The sequence below is a fragment of the Melanotaenia boesemani genome, chromosome 5, assembly GCF_017639745.1.
Source record: "Melanotaenia boesemani isolate fMelBoe1 chromosome 5, fMelBoe1.pri, whole genome shotgun sequence".
Lineage (NCBI taxonomy): Eukaryota > Metazoa > Chordata > Actinopteri > Atheriniformes > Melanotaeniidae > Melanotaenia > Melanotaenia boesemani.
Genome location: NC_055686.1, coordinates 26,854,913 through 26,873,154, shown reverse-complemented (window position 1 = coordinate 26,873,154; position 18,242 = coordinate 26,854,913). Strand labels below are relative to the sequence as shown.

General features: G+C 36.9%; 2 protein-coding genes across 2 annotated transcripts in view; one reads left to right on the top strand and one right to left on the bottom strand.

Annotated features, from left to right (window-relative positions):
* The window catches only part of LOC121639986 (Fc receptor-like protein 5), a 907,115-nt gene that overhangs the window by 575,412 nt on the left and 313,461 nt on the right, over window positions 1–18,242 (top strand). The gene's annotated exons all lie outside the window — the stretch shown is intronic.
* LOC121640006 overlaps window positions 1–18,242 on the bottom strand; it is a 48,426-nt gene that overhangs the window by 10,349 nt on the left and 19,835 nt on the right. The window contains exons 4-11 of the mRNA XM_041985658.1: window positions 11,146–11,409; window positions 7,850–8,152; window positions 7,501–7,767; window positions 5,373–5,624; window positions 5,046–5,156; window positions 4,866–4,934; window positions 3,893–3,943; window positions 3,730–3,790 (exon numbers count right to left, since the gene is read on the bottom strand). Of these exons, the coding sequence (XP_041841592.1) occupies window positions 3,738–3,790; window positions 3,893–3,943; window positions 4,866–4,934; window positions 5,046–5,156; window positions 5,373–5,624; window positions 7,501–7,767; window positions 7,850–8,152; window positions 11,146–11,409 (1,370 nt within the window). The 3' untranslated portion in view covers window positions 3,730–3,737. The remainder of the gene's footprint in view (window positions 1–3,729; window positions 3,791–3,892; window positions 3,944–4,865; window positions 4,935–5,045; window positions 5,157–5,372; window positions 5,625–7,500; window positions 7,768–7,849; window positions 8,153–11,145; window positions 11,410–18,242) is intronic.

Sequence of the window (18,242 nt, the reverse complement as noted above, 5' to 3'; positions counted from 1 at the left end):
GTGGGTCAAATAATAATGTGTTGTCTTTTTTAACTAAATAGATCTTTAGTTTTTACTTAATGTTGACAGATCTGCTCAGCAAATCTGGCTTTACATTGTTGTAGTCAAACCTACTTAACCGTCATGTCAACATGTGTAAGTTTAGTAAGTGTGTGTTGGTTATTCTGAAACAACAATGCTATTACTGACTTTAATGTTATCATAAAACTTCTGACACCTTTTTTACAGCCTCTGACTGATTCAAAGACAGAAATGTCTCCTGCAGGGCATAAATGAATCCCAGCACAGTTACTGTGGCCACATCACGTCGTTCATACTTCAGCTAAAATTAAAACGTGTTTAAAACTGTGAGGTTGCACCACTAACCACCACACCACTGTGCACTCCACATACTCAACTTAGTTTATCTGAATATAGAAAAGGGTCAGCTTAACCCTGTACGCTTAACCTCACTTAACTGTAAGCTTCACAAGATGTTAGAGCATTTACTAATTTAATTTGAATCGAGGCATAATTTTTGTAGTGCAGTTACAGAAATAAACCTTGGCTGTTTCTCTAGCTTTATCTCATACAGACTATTCTCACCATGTTTGGCTGAGCTTTATAGAATTAGACACCAATAAACTTTCTTATATTTTCAATGGTTAATTATAGAATGATTTAATGAGGGACAATAAAGCATTTTATTCTCTGGTTTCTTTGTGCTTTGTGTAAATTTATGTTCCATATTTTACCACAAGGTGTCGACACTAGACTGTGATGCTTGGAACGACTAAGATTAAATATCTGAGTTTTTATACTAGGTTAGATTTAAATACTCTACTGCTAAATAATACAGATCTGTGGATGATAACTGCTTTACTTTCTGTGATTTTGTATTAGTCATCTCTGATATATGAAAAAAAAAAAATCTGGTATTTTTTTAAAAGATTTTAATCATGGAGAATTTAATTCAATAACATTCAACATCAATCAAATTTTACTGTGGATGTAAACACATTTGAAAATGAATAGAAGTGACAACAGATGCAAAAAGTCTTTTTTAGTCTACAGGCATCTTTAAGAGGCAGTATTTCATCTAAACAGGACATGGAGATAATGCATAACATTAGAGAGATGCTAAAGTTGTAAGGCCCTGATAAAAATCTGTTGTTTGGATTGTTTTAAGTGGATCTAAACTACATCTGGATCTGGTTTAAAATTAAATCCAGATCAGATCATCAAAAGGATCAAGTAGACTCTCTGTCTGCTCATTACTGATTTCATTGAGTCCTCTACGTCATTCTTACCAACCTAACCAGCTGGTGACCCGCAATGCCAAATTGAAAATGATCAGAGTTTAGAGAAATATGGGTTTTATTTACAAAAAACATTATACACGTTCATGTGAAAGAAAACAACAGCTGGGAAGTTGGGCTGCAGCAGGATGAGTAAACCTGCTGGATTTTACCTTCAAAGATGCAGCCAGTGCAGCACATAAAGTCTGTTGTACTGTCAGAGGGAATGTAGAGGGGGTGTAAGAAAACACACTGACATCAAACCCAGAGCAGCAGCGCTCAAGAATGGCAGAATTATATGAGAAAAAAATATAAATAACCTGATTTAATAAAAACTTTTGGAGAAGTTTACATTCATATGCATGTTTATTATGACTGTTTGTATATTGTAGCTAAAAATAAACTGCAGCAGTTCTCATTAAAATGGTCTCCTTCATACATACTGTTTTTATCACTTGAAGTGAATTAAATTTAGTGGCTGAAAATACATTTATAGCAAGAAATTAATAAAAAAAAAAAAAAAAGTGAGGACCAGATAAATAGTTACTTCAGAGGGTTTTTTTTTTAATCTGTAAATCTGGATTTAAATTGTTGCAATCAAACTTGTCCTATTGGTCATCATATTAACACGATCATGTAAAAATTTTATAAAAATACAAAATTTGCTTAATAAAAACAGAGTAATGCAGTGACCCTGGTAGAAAACTTAACTTAACTTAAGCTCATCCTGAGGAAGACCACACAATTACTGTTAAATTATGAGAGTCAAGAGACTGGCATAGAGGAACACATTTTATTCACTCAAACCCAGACTTCATTGCATCTTATCACTTAAAGAATCAACAACTCTTGTATAATATGGCTCAGATTCTGCAGATGGGCCAAGCGGGGCAACAGACCCGCCACTTTGATTCTTGTCATTAATTATGATAAAAAAAAAAGATATTATGCAAATCCTACAACAGAAGAAACACTGTACAACTATTTGATAATTCTAATAGTTAATCTATAATATTTTTAGATAATATCAGAATGTAAAGATGATCATCTGATGAAGCTACTTGTCATCAATATTCAACTTAAGTGAGCAAAATTTTGGAAGTTTTGCTGCACAGCACAATAACGGTCTTCATTTAATTTAATTTTTTTGTAGTAAACTTTCAGACCTGTTGTAAGAAGATATCTTTAGTTTCTTCAGAATAAGAAGCATTGATTGTTTCATAAAAAATGAAATACTGATATTTTTATTTGTTTTGTCTGAAAACCGCAACTTCATCTGAGGTCTGGTGCAACTCCAGAGATGCAGTTGCAGGAATCATCCAGTAGGGGGCACTGTCACAAAAACATTAGAGCCTGGAAGTGCAGTCTTCAGGTCTACAGACACATAATATTCCTAAATGTAAACATAACACAAGCAGTGAAGCACATAAAACAGATTTATAGGGTAGCAATCATAAAAGGTTAAATTCCTGTTGATTATGCATTTCCCATGAGTCTTTACATGTCTGGTAACGGATTGTCTGAGTTGATCTAAATGTTAAGTTGAATTAACTTAATAAACTAACTTTTTATAAATGAAAGCAATTCAGCTAAGTTGGTTCAACAATTTTCTTGATTTCAAGTCAAATGAATCTACAAAAACAAGTTTTTATGACTAACCAAAAGAAAATAAGTGAAATTCATATGAAAAAGTGCTTCAGATGGATGGATGGAAAGTGACAGCATTTGTCTCTGTTGCTTTTATGGCCTCATCTTCTTCCAAAAACCATCCCCTCAATTCATCATTTTAGCTTTAAAAATGAAAAGTGGTATGTATAATAAAAAAGAAGCTAATATTAATCTCACAAAGCAGAATGTTGTTAGATGAATAATCACCAACTTGGAAAATTGGGTAATTTTTCTTTGATAGCACAATGTAGTGTACTGGTTAGAAAAAGGGAATATTTGAAAATTATCATAATTTATTTTTTTTAAATAGTTTGTTCTGTCTGGTTTTGTGTGGTCTGTTTTCATGTCAATTGAAAAAAACATATATATTGTTGGACCAGTTGGTGGAATCTCTTTTTAATATCTTTTTTATATAAATTGGATGCTAAAATTCAAATGGAGTCCAAGCTGTGTCTGCTCCTCAGCAAACCCACGTCATTAAATCTTCCATTGGCTGATATGGTGAACACAGCCTCCTTGCAAACTCCAACTGATGAGTTTAAAAAAGAAAACAAAAAAAAAAAAAAAAAAAAAAAAACAGAAAATGGAAAAGTCTCTTCTTTTGATTTTCTGATTTCAGTCTTCATCTTCTTGTTTTTGGTTAGCATTGACTATCTTTCTTCTTGTGGCTTTATATTTCTTTTCTTTATCAGTAGTCTTTATTGTTCATGTTGGTTATTTTGTGCAACAAGTAAATCTATGTAAGAAAGCAATAACTGTAATGGTTCATATATCGTATACTCACACCACTGGTCAAGATTTCTGAGTCCGAGATGTCACGTTAACGTAATCCAGTTCTTGTTGACCTGAAACAATACTGTGATTAATGACTATAAAGTTAACTAAAGTTATAGCATAATTTATAAAAAAAAGTGTCTGGTTTATATCAAACAAAGTTTATACTGTACCATTTGCAGAGTTTTCAGAGCTTCTGATTCTTTCATAGATAGAAATGTCTCCTGTAGGTCAGAAAATAAACCCAACACAGTTACTTTGGTCACCTCATGTCTGTCATTCTTACTTCCACTAAAGTATTTTATTTAAATAAAGTTTGTATTAAAGCCTGTCTGGCCCTGAGATGCTACCCAAAATTTACATAATCTAATTTTATCAAATATCCAGTGTGAACTGACCTTAACATCTAGTGAATCTCAGATGTCCAAGTGCAAGTGAATGCAACACATAATGTACTCAGAGAACACCTCCTGCTCCTTCATAACGTACGTGTTAGCACAGATACAAACTACTGCTACTAGGAGTATGAAACATGGTAGGAAAAGGTCGTCCAGTGTAAGAATGACTATAAATATGCAGGTAAGAAGGCTTCATTACATTTAATGACAGGAAATATCACCAAAGACTAAATAACTTAAAACAAACCCTGTAACTATGACATATACATGGAAACAGTGCTGGGGTAGCTAACATCAGGAAGCTAAAGTTAGAAAATGCTTGTGGTGATCATGAAGCTGCACATCTGGCTGCATGTGATTAAAGCAGCTCAGAGTCACCATGTCAGCACATTTTATCAGGAAAGTTTTACATCAATACATCCACATTCTAGATAAAAATGCAGCTTCTATACAGTATTTCTGCTAACTGTGTTACAGATAGTTGTAAGAACCTTCACAACAAGATGAAAGACTGGATAATAACATGTCTATTTCCATTTTATGAAGAGGATGTAAAAGTCATAAAACAAGCAGATGTGACGACTGTATCAAGTTAATCTGATCAGAAAGTTGAATAAACTTCTGAGTGGACTCAAGTAATATATTTCCATGTAATTAATGAAGTCCTAGAGGTTAAATTCAAACTATCCCAGATTAAACAAGTAAAAAGTGGTTGATAAATATAGTTGTTCAAAGATGAAAGACTGACCGTGGAGGAGAGCGGAGTAAGCATGCTGCTCATTTTCATACTGGTGGATCGTCTGCTCTGCAGTAACACCTTTTCTCACAAAAAAAGAAGAAAAATCTTGTTAAGATGTGGAGCTGCTGTTAATCTCTTTTAATTAGTTTGTGTATCTAAACAAGCTAAAATCAGAAGAAAAGGCCTCACCTTTAGACCTTCTGTACCAACAAAGTAAGATCAGTAAAATAAACACGATTCCAGCAACTAGTCCAACGATCAGCAGCACAGGAAATGAAGAGCTTTCAGGTCTGGACACAGCTGGAAACACAACAGAAAGTAATAATGTTATTTATATGAAGGGTTTAGAACATAATTCTCTCAGTGTTTCCAGAAAAATAAATGTGATTTCAAGCTTGAACACAATGAAAAAAAATCCAGATCTACAGTAAAAACTCATCAACAAACTTTTTGTTTCTCCTTTGAGCAGAAAAATGATTTACAAAGTAAAATGTTTCATAATTTAATCCTGCTCACCTGTAACTGACATCCAGCTCTGTTGTGACGTCTTTCCTGCATGTTGACACTTGTAGAAACCTTCGTCTGACTGTGACACTGCAGAGATGTTCAGCTCCTCTCTGCCATCATGTTGGAGAAGTTTGTCATTGTGATAGAAAGAAACACTGGAAAGTGTGTTTTGTTCTCTCCGTCTGCAGCTCAGACTGACAGAAGCTCCCTCAGTCACAGGATGGACGGGGCTCACCAGGATGACGCCATCATCATAAAAATCTGTGAAACAGAGAAGATTAAGTTCAGTCAGAGATCAGCTGGTGTGAGGATTGAGAAAATAACTTATGAGAGCAAATTTACATTTTTTAAACACACATTATTGTGCATTTAAAAACAGCTACATGTCTCACCACCTTTAACCAAATAATATGTTTTACACACTCATAGATCACAAAGAAGCTGTTTTTACTGTGTTTCACTGTGGTCTGTGACTTAAAAATATTTTTCTGTTAATACTGAAAAGTTTCTCTAAACTAAACCCTCATCATGATGAGAACAAATTCAGTGATGAAAACTGTTACTGTGGAGGGTTTTTACCGTGATGATGATAAAGATGTTTAATTTAGTCACAGATTAGTCAGGTTGTGACTTGTTAGATCTAAACTGAATGGAAAGATCATTTTTGTCAATATATTGTTGATAGAGCTCCATCTTCTGTAAACAAACCTATGCTGTTCTACTACAAAACATCCCAATAAACAAGTTTTACATAGTTCCAGATCTGACTGCTTTTTGTGACATTTTAGTCATTATTTAACTGAAAATAATTATATGACAATTTTATGTACTGGTGGATGATATCAACACTTTTCCTTTTAGTGTGATACCATTAGGTTATGTTACTTTTTCATTAATATTTATACCAATACCAACATTTTTTTGAGAATCATGCAATTGAACAGTGTGTATTAATATCTTCATTGCAAAACCAATATCAATAAAACTTATTCACATGAATACCAATAAGAAATGTTTATAAAATTCATGATAAAACATATCAATGAGTAGATAAAAATAGGATGAAAATACAGCTTTAAAAAAAATACAAAGAATAATTTGATGACAAATTAACCTGTCGGTATATCCCGGAAATGACAAATAAATATGTTTTTTTTATTTTTTTTTTTTTGTATGTCCCTTCCAAGATGTATACCATTCCAGGTTACAATCATAACAGTTGATTTAGAAATAAAAAACACTTATTTCTGACCCAGATGCAATTACTTTTTCAGCTATACTGTACTCCAGTAGCAGATGATACTGCAACAAAAGTGGTCTTGACACAGCAGAAAGGGTCCAATTAAAATAGTTTACAACATGTCTTATGTATATCAACCTGTTTAGACAAGAAATGAAGAATTTAAGGCAAGACATTTAATTAAAATAAAATTAATTAAATGTCTTAAAAAAAACATAGTGCTCAAAAACCTTTATTAAAATGTTAAACATAACATTATCAACATAAACACCATCATTATCATCACATTTGAGGATACCATGCTCGTGTGACAAAAGTAATTTTATTGTCTAAAACTCTCAGAAGTAATAACAAATTGCATGTTTTGTATTGGTGGTATCACAAGATTAAAAAAAATAGTATTGAATTCAATATTTTGATTGGCAGATATTGACATATTGATTCCAGAATATTGATACACCCATCTCCAAAGGAACAGCACACTGACACAAATATTGAGATATTTGTTGGAAAGATGAAATATTTATTGTTCTATAGTTTTGTGAAGAGATTAAGTGAACGGAGTAAAACCTACAGTCAAAGATTTGATGCAGCTTTGTGATGATGGAACACAGTGTTGATTTTCTAAAGAATATTTTATATTTACTCTTATTTAAGAATATATAAGTACAGTCCATTTACCATTTTGGATGTTTTTTTGTCATTATTCGTCATTATTTTTAGTCTGACAAATATTGATATTCAATAAAATGATAAATTTTAATTTAAGGAGCACCATCAGAGACTCCAGAAGTTATAACTAAATATATCTATAGGTAACATGCATGACATGCCCATGTAAAGGTAATGACATGTAATCAGAAAAAGTGAAAGAAAAAAAAATATATCATAACATACTCTGTACAGTGATGTTGACTGTGTTGCTGAACTCTCCTGATCCAGACTCACACCAGTAAACTCCACTGTTCTCCCAGTACATCCTCATATAACATGAAGAACCAATCATTTTCCCCCAGGTGGAGCAGGCGAGGAGGAAGCCCGTTTTTACAAACATCATCACTCTCCACTCAGTAGAGTTTCCTCCACAGTTCAGTGAAACAGAGTCAGATGTGAAGTGTTGAACTCTGTCAGGATTCACTGTGAGAGACGCTGCTGGATGAACATCTGAAAAACAAACATGCAAAGAGATTTCAATAAAACATATAGAATTATTAAAACTGTGGGTAGAGGACAGAAACACACTGACCTGCAGACCAGAGAAACTTTACTTTACTGTAATCAGTGTGATACTCTGGGTCTCCTCTTCCAGCTCTACACACATATCCTGCTGTGTGTGTTTGTCCATGAATGATGTAGGAATCATGTTCAGTCCCAGCAGTGCTACCAGGCAGCAGATCATAACTGTAGTTCTTGTGTAACAGATCAGGAACAGCTTTATACCAGTAGAACCTCCAACCTGCAGACGGAGGTTTAATCTCACATCTCAGAGTTACTGAGGATCCAGGACTCAGCCATGATGGAGACACAGAGAGGACAGGCCGGGGTTTATCTGCTGGAGAGAGATTTTATCTGAATGAAAACATGTTGACCCTCGTCCACTCTCTTAACACCGAATACTTTGTTTAAAAAATAGCACCTTGAAAATATGTATTTCTGACTCATTTTGATGGTATGCTGACATTTATTATGTACATTCCTGGCAATCGTTCTTGATCATAGAAGAACACTTAAATTGTCTGAAATGATTTGGTACTGGCGTGGAAAAACGCCCAGCAGCCATCGCTTACAAAGTGATTAGTCAGAGATGCACCCTAATAAAAGCAACTTGTCAGCTAAACAACATTCCAACCATTGCAGCTGGTATGTGGAGGTAAATATCCTCACACTGCAGAGTGGCCAGCAAGATATTAACAATGCAGAGGCTGTGGCAAACTCAGCTAGTTAGGTTTACAGGATACATCATGTACTCAGACACATCATCAGTGATGTTTCTCAGGGTTGAACAGGATTTCAGACCAACACCCTTGGGCGTTTCCACACTAACACTTTTGAACTCAGAACAAAGAGTTTTTAGTCTGTCTTCAACCTCCCCTGGAGTTGTACCCGAATCCCCGTCAGACATGGCTCTTTTCCAGAGTCCCTTAGATTCCTTTCAGAGGTCCTAGAGAAACGATTTTCTTAGGACACTTTCTTGGAATGCCAGAGAGAGAGAAGGTATGAAGAATTGAGTTTTGCCATGATGTAAAGTACATCACCAGACATATTAAGTTTGTGCCTGCATCTGAGATGCAAGACTGATCAACTCCGTTTAGTTTATTCCAGCTGATACTTCTCTTTTCTTTAGTTATGTTTTTATTATTTTTTTATTTTTAATATTGATCCTAGATTTTGATTCTTTAATTTGGATAACTGATTAACGCAGGCTGACCAAAGCTTTAGAACCAGTTCTATAGAGTTTCTTTTAGGACTGATCCAAAGCTGGACTTTTTATCTCCTGCCATACCACCACAAACCATTCACTGTCCATCATCCTCGATACCACCAGCTGAGCCGCGGTACCAGACCGTACCAGCAGACAGAGCCTTCAGACCCAAGCCTACGAACCATCATATGGGACAGACCTTCTTCCTCCCTGGAAGATGTGAGTTGGAGCTACCACCTACTCAGGCCTCCCCTTAAACTGAGAGTCACCACAACGGTTGTAAGTCGCCTCTGATCCGAACAGAACCAGAGCAATCCTGCCGGGCCCTCCTCTGCTGGTCTGCTAAGGAATGGTTGGTTGTCTGACAGTGACCTTAGTAGTTTTACATCTTAGTTAAACTTCCAGCTTTAAACAAATAAGATTTGTTTTTTCTTTTTCTTTTAGGATTCAGAGATCCTTCAGTCCTAAACCTTAGTTTAATTAACACCACAGGTTAATTAACTTTGTTTAATTTCTTATGTACATTTGATTCATTCTGACACATTACATTGAAACAAGCATCTGGTTTGAAGACCATATTTTGCATTTCACAATGTTTGATTATTTTCCAATGCAAATAAATATTCCCTTTTTCATTTATGCATGATTAGACTAGTAATAAATATTTCATATTAATCCTAAACTGGCCTGGTTATTGTGAACTCCTCCTTTGAGTCATGTTATGGGTCCCTTCAACTTAAAAATTCATGTTATTAGCATCCTCAGACTGATGGATTGACAACTGACTGATTTGACTAGCTCGCATTAATTAATTTATTAAATTAATTAATCTTTTCTTTTCATGTTGGTAATCAAATTGGCCATGAAGGACATCAAGGAATTGTTGAGATAAAAACGTTGTTTGTATCCAAAGTTTGCTTTCCATACATTGATGCCAAAGCCGAAAAAAGTATGCATTTGTATCACATGCCAGGCTGCAACCCCAGTCACTAACTATGAGAATGACAACAGTTCCAGTAGCACCTTGATTTAGTGTGTTAACTATCGTTATGGACGAGTACACATGGTAATCAATAGGTAAAAGTGTGGGATGAACTTCATATAACACTGTCATACCTGTCATGGGTAAAGTCTTCCCTATGTTTGGCATTTCTAAAATGGTTAGTACAAACAATGGTCCACCATTCAACAGTGACCAATTCTCATATTTTGCAGACCATCTTGGATTCCATCATCACTATGTAACATGCCCTGACTTCTGGTGACACACTGCTAAACTGTCTCCTTGCCAGCTTGCAGGATTATACCTAGTATACTGACTGATTTCATGTCACATTATCTTGGTTACACATTGTCTGTGCACTGAGACACTGGTCAGTAAGCTCTGTTTTTGTGACCTCTCATGTTTGTGCAGTTGTTTGCAATGTATCCTGACACATTTAATTTTTGTACAGATCTTGAATGTGCATGCAAATGTTTTTAAGTCATGTCAATAAAGCTTGATTACATGTTTTCAAATGGGTATGATTCTTAGTATAACCATTATGTAATAAAACCATTATTATTTTAATCATTATTAGCACTCTTAGCTAATTGCTTGGCTAGTTTGCTAATAAGTGTTTGTTGTTCACAGAAATGTGGTGTTTTCTGTAAAATTACAGCAGCTACTGTGTGGAAGGTTCAAAAAGTCAGACACATAGATGATGGGTGCAAAGGCACATTTATCCTCTATGTCAAATAGACAAAACAGCTTCCTGTCTGTGTTCTTGTGGTTGAGGAAGTGTGTTCTTTACATCAATATTTCAGTCAATTTTCAGAGACCTTCCAGATGCATACTCAGATGTAGCAAATGGAGCACTACCACTGAAAACTATGGGGGGCAGTGTTCACAGTACTGATCATGTATGCCCAGCAAGGGAACAAAGAAGAAGAATCAATGCATTCAGTGGCCACACCGACCACTATCGTCTACTGCGCTGCAATCTTTATTTATTTATTTATTTTCTCTTGGGAATAAATAGGCCTTTAGGAAGAATATGATTGCTCATGTTCTACATGAAACCCATGTGTGTGTCCAATCGTTGTGCTTTTTTAGGCAACAGAGATGTTATTCAACTTACCTGATACAGTTACTGAGACGACATCACTCCACTGTGTTAAATAAAACTTGTCTCTTCTTCCCCGGCAGCTGTAGTCTCCACTGTCAGTAACTCTGCTGATCCTGTGTTCTCTGGATGATGGAGGTCTATTTAACCTGGTTGGTCTCCATTCATATGTCCACTGAGTTCCTCCACCTTCCTGGATCTCACAACTTAAAGTGATTGTCTCATCTCTGTATATCAGAGGCCAGTTGGGCTCCAGGATCACTGTGGGCTTAATGGTAACTATTCACAGAAAACATAAACTATTAACAGACTTACACAAACAAAAATATCAACCAAAATATTCCTTTGACTTTAATGTTCAGCATTACTTTTAGTAATATGCTGGGATTGATATGCATGCTTATTTTCTACTACTGTGGTTTGCAAACTAAATCAAATACTTGTTTGTTTACTTGAATAATAACCAAATAGAGCAACGATAACAAGAAAGACTAATGAGAGTTAATAACAAAAGTTTATTTTAAGAAATTGTTAAGATGTAATACATCAGTAATAAATCAGTATTTTCTACACTTTTGAAAAGCAGAAAAATATTCTAACTAGATTTGTTGTTACCTTTTAGAATAGATAAAAAAAAAAAAAAACTCACGAGTTTCCTCGATGGTGACGTCATGGCTGTCTTCTGTGTAGAAAACTGGTTTTCCTCTTCCTCCTCTGCAGCGGTACAGACCTCCCTGTGAGACTCTGATGACTCCACCTGGTTCATTGTTATTTCTGAGCTGAGCTGCAGGATAGACTGACCCATCTCTGAACCAGTTAAACTTCCAGTCAGCAGAGTGGTTCACAGAGCAGGTCAGTGTTACATTGCCCCCTGCTGGTAGGATTGAACTGTCTGCTGTCAGTCTGGCTCTGGGTTTACTGGCTGGTGAGTTTAGAACAGAAAAGAAAACAAGAAAATTGAATTAAAAAGAATATGACCAGTTTTACTTGGACAGGTGTTAAAATCACAACACTTTAAAACATTTATGAAGTCAATCAACTTCCAGCACCACAAAGAAATGAATAACAATTTACAATATGAAATGTTACACTCTGTTATAACAAAATTACATATTTACATCTTTCACGTGAATGACACATGTCCAACTCACCAGACAGAGTTAATGTGACAGCATCACTCCACTGTGTTAAGTAAAACTTGTCTCTTATGCCCCGGCAGCTGTAGTCTCCACTATCAATAACACTAATGACCCTGTATTCATTGGAAGTTGGAGGTCTAGTTAACCTGGCTGGTCTCCATTCATACGTCCACCGAGTTCCTTCACCTTCCTGGATCTCACATATGACAGGGACTGTCTCACCTCTGTATGCCAAGCTGGGCTGCAGGACCACTGTGGGCTTAATGGGAACTGTTCACATAATATACATTTAGTTAGGAAACTTACACAATTGTCAAATCAACAGAAATATGCCATGATTTTAATTTATTTTATAGTGATTTGCTATTTGTTTTCATAAATTTGCTATTTAATTTGTACTTTGGCGCAAAATAATAATACATTTGTTTAGGTAAAAACAAGAAAATGAAGTTATGATGATGCAATAGTAAACAATAAGAATAAATCTTATTTAATTGTTAAATTTGTCTGAGATAAGAGACTTGAAAATGTCACCAAACTAAATAAATCATTTAAAGAGGGGTGTGAGTTTATTGTGATGATGAATCTTAATGGTGAAGTTCTATTAGATAAACCAAATGTGTTGTGAGGGTCTGCTAGGAACATTTGGTGGAGTCCCCTGTCAGAAAGAAATTTAACTCCCACCTCAGGCAGATACACACTCTCAGAACGGTCTTGGAGGGCCGTGGGAGTTTAGCAAACCAATCTACAAGTGTTTTATGGACTTTGTGAAGGCATTGGACTATGTTTTTGGAGAGTCCTGTGAGGAGTGCTTCGGTAGTATAGGTCCCAGACCCTCTGATAAGGACTCAGGATTGGGTCTGCTTTATAGCTCAGTCAAGTCTGAGATTATGTTTTCAGGCACGTCTGTCTGTTTGTCTGTTTATTAGCAACATAACTCAAAAGCTAATGGATGAATTTTGATTAAAATTTCAGGAAATCTCTGATATGAAATAAGGAATAAGTGATTAGATGTTAGGGGTCACCAACTGGATCCAGGATCTCACCAACATTCCAATACCCCTCAAAACCACCACAGGGGGCCATTTTAACACTGTGCCAATGCAGCATAAAAATTACTAAAGGTGGCATTTACAAAGACCATTTTTTTGTTTCCCCTTTGAATTGTTAACATTTGGAAGTAGACTAAGCTTCAATAAACAAATATTTAGTTGATTAGAATGTGGGATTACTTTTGGCTTGTATTTCAAACAGAAAATGTCCAAAACATACTAGGTCACAACATTCACCTAGTGACCAATCAGTAACAAAATTAAATAGTTTTTTTTAAATGTATTTTTCATCAAACATTTTCCCTCAATTTTGAGGGAAAACATTTAGAAATAAAGCATCATAAAATGTTAAAGTAACAAAGCAGAGTGCTGGGTGTCAGCTGATATTAATGTATTGTAACGCACGTTGGCAGCTCAGCATTGCTTGCATGCCAGATCATTTGGGGACTGATGCAGCTCCAGTAGAGGACCCGTGCATCCAGTGCTACGATGTCCAAAACATTATAAAACACTATAACAGGCCATCTTCTTGTTGCAGCTCGAGATGAATACTGCCTTATCATCTTTTCAAGGATATCTACTCCTAACATGGTCCTATTGTAGAAAAAGGCGCTTCAGACCATTTCTCCCCCTTCTAAGTTATTTGGTGGTGCATAGCCAAAGCTTATTCTGCATTTATTCTTCTGCTTCTGTTCAATTTTTACCTCCACCAAGGTGGAGGTTATGTATTCAGTGTCGTATGTCAGGCTGTCTGTCTGTCTTTCAGCAGCATAACTCAAAAAGTAATGAACCGATTTTGATTAAATTTTCAGGAAATCTCCAAAATGGAATAATGAAAACTGATTAGATTTTGATCACCGACTGGATCCACAAATATTTTAAAACACTATAACTCCCAACATTTCAAGATCCGCTACAACCACCAGAGGGGGTCATTTTGACATCATGCTGACGCAGCATGAAAATCAGTGTTTCTCCTACCTTTTTATTTTGATTAAAAAACTGAACAGTCTGATGTTTGATCTGATTTACATGATGGCATGTCATAGCTGTTCTCTGCACACAAAGGTGAAAAACAAACTGTCCTAGTGACTTTTAAAGCTCTTGAGGGGCTCTGGTGGAGACTGAGCTCTGGAGGACGGCATGGAGGCCGCAACAATAAGAACTAGGCTCTGGAGGACGGCCTGAAGGCTGCAACAACAGGAGACTGGGCTCTGAAGAATGGCCTGAATCACTACAACAAGAGACTGGGTTCAGGAGGGCGGCCAGGAGGCCGCAACGACAGGGCTGGATTTCTGGAGGGTGGCCCAGGGCGTGGGCCAATAAGGGCCGGCAAAGCATGGACCTCATTGTTTGATGGCCAGAAATCAGGAAACAGAGCAGAAGGGACAGCTCTGGGAAACCACAGGACATCCAGTCAGCAGCAGTTCCCTCAGGCACAAGATCAGGTTCGAAGGGCAGAGGAGGAGCGATCACCTTTTAAAAGAGAACCACAGAAGATGGAGGAGCATCCTTACTTGGAACCTCCTCAGACACAAGTATTTGAGCAGGATGAGGAGCTTTCCATGCTGGGACCCTATCGGAAACAGAAGCAAGTTTTGGGATGGGTGGTGTCAACAGTGAGGACTGCCGAAGTGCTGGAAATGACATAGAAAGCTAAAGCTAGAGCTAAAAAAAAAAAAAAAAAAAAAAAAACACAAAAAAGAGAAAGCTAAAGCGCTGGACGGGTCCTGGGTGCCAGCGTGGGACTTTGTGGAGCTGAAGGCGAATCAGGAGATGTGGACTGTTGAGCTGGTGGTGACACAGGAGAAATGGGCCATGGTTCCGGTAGACAGTGGTGCAAGTCAAGGTTTTTTGGAGTCTTGTCTTCTTCTGGCCACCACGGCCATTCATGCAGATGCACAAGAGCCGCAGTTCCCAAACAGCGTTGTCCTTATCTCCAAACTAGTTCCCCCACATGAATATTCCACCAAAGTGTAGCCTGGCACTTGATCAAGTACCAGCAGCAAGTGCATTAACTCATTGGAGGGGGTGCCCTGGTAAGGTTGGTAGCCTGCTGGGTCCATGATCGGCCAGTTCATTCTGTCAGGGTGCGAAGCAGAGGTGAGGACTCAAAGGCAGACAGATGAGGCAGGAGGTCGATTGGCGCAGAAGTTAAAGTTTAATTTACATGAACTAGGGGAAACACAATCATTACATGACAAGGACGAAAACATGACAGGACCACTACAATAAAGTGGCCAGGAGAAACTGAAACCAGTGGGGTTAAATAAACTAAAGGTCTAAAGACGTGAAGTGAGCAAATCAAACCAGGTGTTCTAATGAACAGGAAGCAGAAAGCAAAACAGAACACACTACAAAAAAAGATGAGGAAACAGAACAAACCATGAAAAAAAGAAGGAAGAAAATTTAAACCAAAAAACTCAGCTCATGACACCTGCTCCAGTGTTACAACAAGAAGTATATGTCTATCACAGGAACACGTTCAGACTGTTTTCTGTGCCAAGTGTTTTTCACTTTGTTTTTATTTTAATCACTATCTTTTAATCATTTGTGGAAAATTGGTCCTCAAAAGAAATTTTGAAATGCGCTCTCAGTCTAATTTCACATAATGTCTAAATTTTGTCATTATCGAGTGGAAAATGTAAGTAAATAATTGATTATCATCTGGGATTACTATGGGCATGTTTTTCAAATAGAAAATGTTTATATACACAACAATGTGTACATATAACAAAATTTAAAATATATGTACAAAATCAATCAAATAATTTAGTCTGATAAACTAATCTAACAGCAGCACAAACAGCAAAGTGTGTCTCCTCCTCACATCCAGCACTGACACTCTTTCCTTCTCACCAACACACACACTTTGTAGGAGGAAGTTCAAAGTTTCATACCAGCGTGAAATAAATTTCCTGCAATTTTTTTTTCTGTCTGATGAGTTTATTGCCACTTTCTTTACTTCTTCACAAGACACACTCTAAAACAACCATTTACACACTCTATCACACTTCATAACTAATGTTTATTTAAATATCTGACTATTGTTTTCTTGCGTATGATCAGAAGGCAGTCACTTGTTGGTGACAGATCTAGATGCTGTTGGCCTTCTTGAAGGGAAGGCTTTGGCCTGGGTGGAGTCAGCATAGGACTGAAAATCATTCAGTTGTCTAAAGGGGGAACAGTTAGAAAAAAGTATTATTTCTTCAGAACTCAGCGGCATATGTTCTGACGAGGACCAGAGGGCGGGAACACATCATACCAGTTTTAAAATCGCTGCACTGGCTCCCCGTGTGCTTCAGGATTGATTTTAAGGTTCTTTTAGTAGTTTATAAATGTCTTAATGGTCTTGGGCCCTCTTATTTATCCAACTTGCTTTTAAATTATGAACCCTCGCGGACCCTGAGGTCCTCTGGTACTGGCCTTTTAGTTGTTCCAAAGGTGAGGACCAAGACATACGGCGACGCCTCTTTCCATTGTTACAGCCCTCGTTTGTGGAACAGTCTGCCGGAGAGCCTCAGGGCTGCAGAGAACGTTGATGTTTTTAAAAAGAGGCTTAAGACCTACCTTTTTAGCTTGGCTTTTAACTAAATTTATTTGATCTCAATTTAATTTAGATTATTTTATTTTCATGTTATTTTATTTTCATTTTATTCACCTGTACTATTTATTTATTTATTCATTCATTTACTTATTTATTTATTCATTCTTAAACTGTTCTTATTGTTTCTTAAGGTTGTTTTATTTTAATTTTAACTCCAGTGTTTTCCTCGTGGGGATCCTCCACTCCGGGGGGCTTTGCCTGCTCGGTCTGGGGACTGCTGTCATGGTGATTGCACCTATCGGGGTGGCTGGGGCCCTGCACTGCGGCGTTTTGGCTGTGGTGTGGGCCCCGGTCTGTTCTGATGGGGGTGGTTGCCGCTATTTGACATGGGTGGACTGGCCCCTGGTGTGGATGGATCCCCATGACACTAATATTGTTTCCTCACAGTAGCATCAGGCCGGATGCTTATCACTTTTAGTATTTTTAATAACATTCAGTTCGAGACAGAAATAAGAGAATCATGTTTTTATAGAATGGGGAGGGAAGACTACTTGGTGTGTGTGTGTGTGTGTGTGTGTGTGTGTGTGTGTGTGTGTGTGTGTGTGTGTGTGTGTGTGTGTGTGTGTGTGTGTGTGTGTGTGCATGCAGCTGTGTGAAATATTTTGGTGAGTGTTTCTATTGTTATGTATTCTTACTTTGTTTTGTTTTATATGCATAAATGTTTTTAAATCATGTAAAGCACTTTGTGTTGCCTGTGGCATGAAAGGTGCTTTATAAATAAAGTTGATTTGATTTGATCATATAATGCTAAAGTAAGGAAACAGAGCGCTGGATGTCAGCTGATATTGATTTATTGAATTGCATGTGGACAGCTCAATAATGAACGCATGCTGGGTCATTCTGGCATCAATGCAGCTTGGGTAGAGGACCCATAAATTTATCCTCAAGCACAGGCAAAACTCATTCTGCATTCCTTCTTCTGCTTCTGTTAATTTTTTTCATAATGTTTTCATCTGTTAGCTGAGCTAACAAGTGTCTTAGTGTCAATGACTTAAAGCTTGGTTTGCGAAGCTCTGGTGGTAGATTTGCCAGCACAACCCCACTGGTTGTGGACCAGATAGACAGAAGACACTCCTGACTCCACATAATCCTCACAGAAAATGTGCCATGATACATGCTATTCAGGGTCCAACAATGGAATAAGGTCCAAAATATGCAATCAGACAGAGCAGGAAAAATATTTCCACAAACATGTTTGTGCACTGAGTGGATGACACAGAACACTAACACAGCATTTGTCAGCATAGAATAAGCCATGCAAAGTTTGCTTACATTTACTAACTGAGCAAGGCAAAATGCAAGTACCTTCATGTC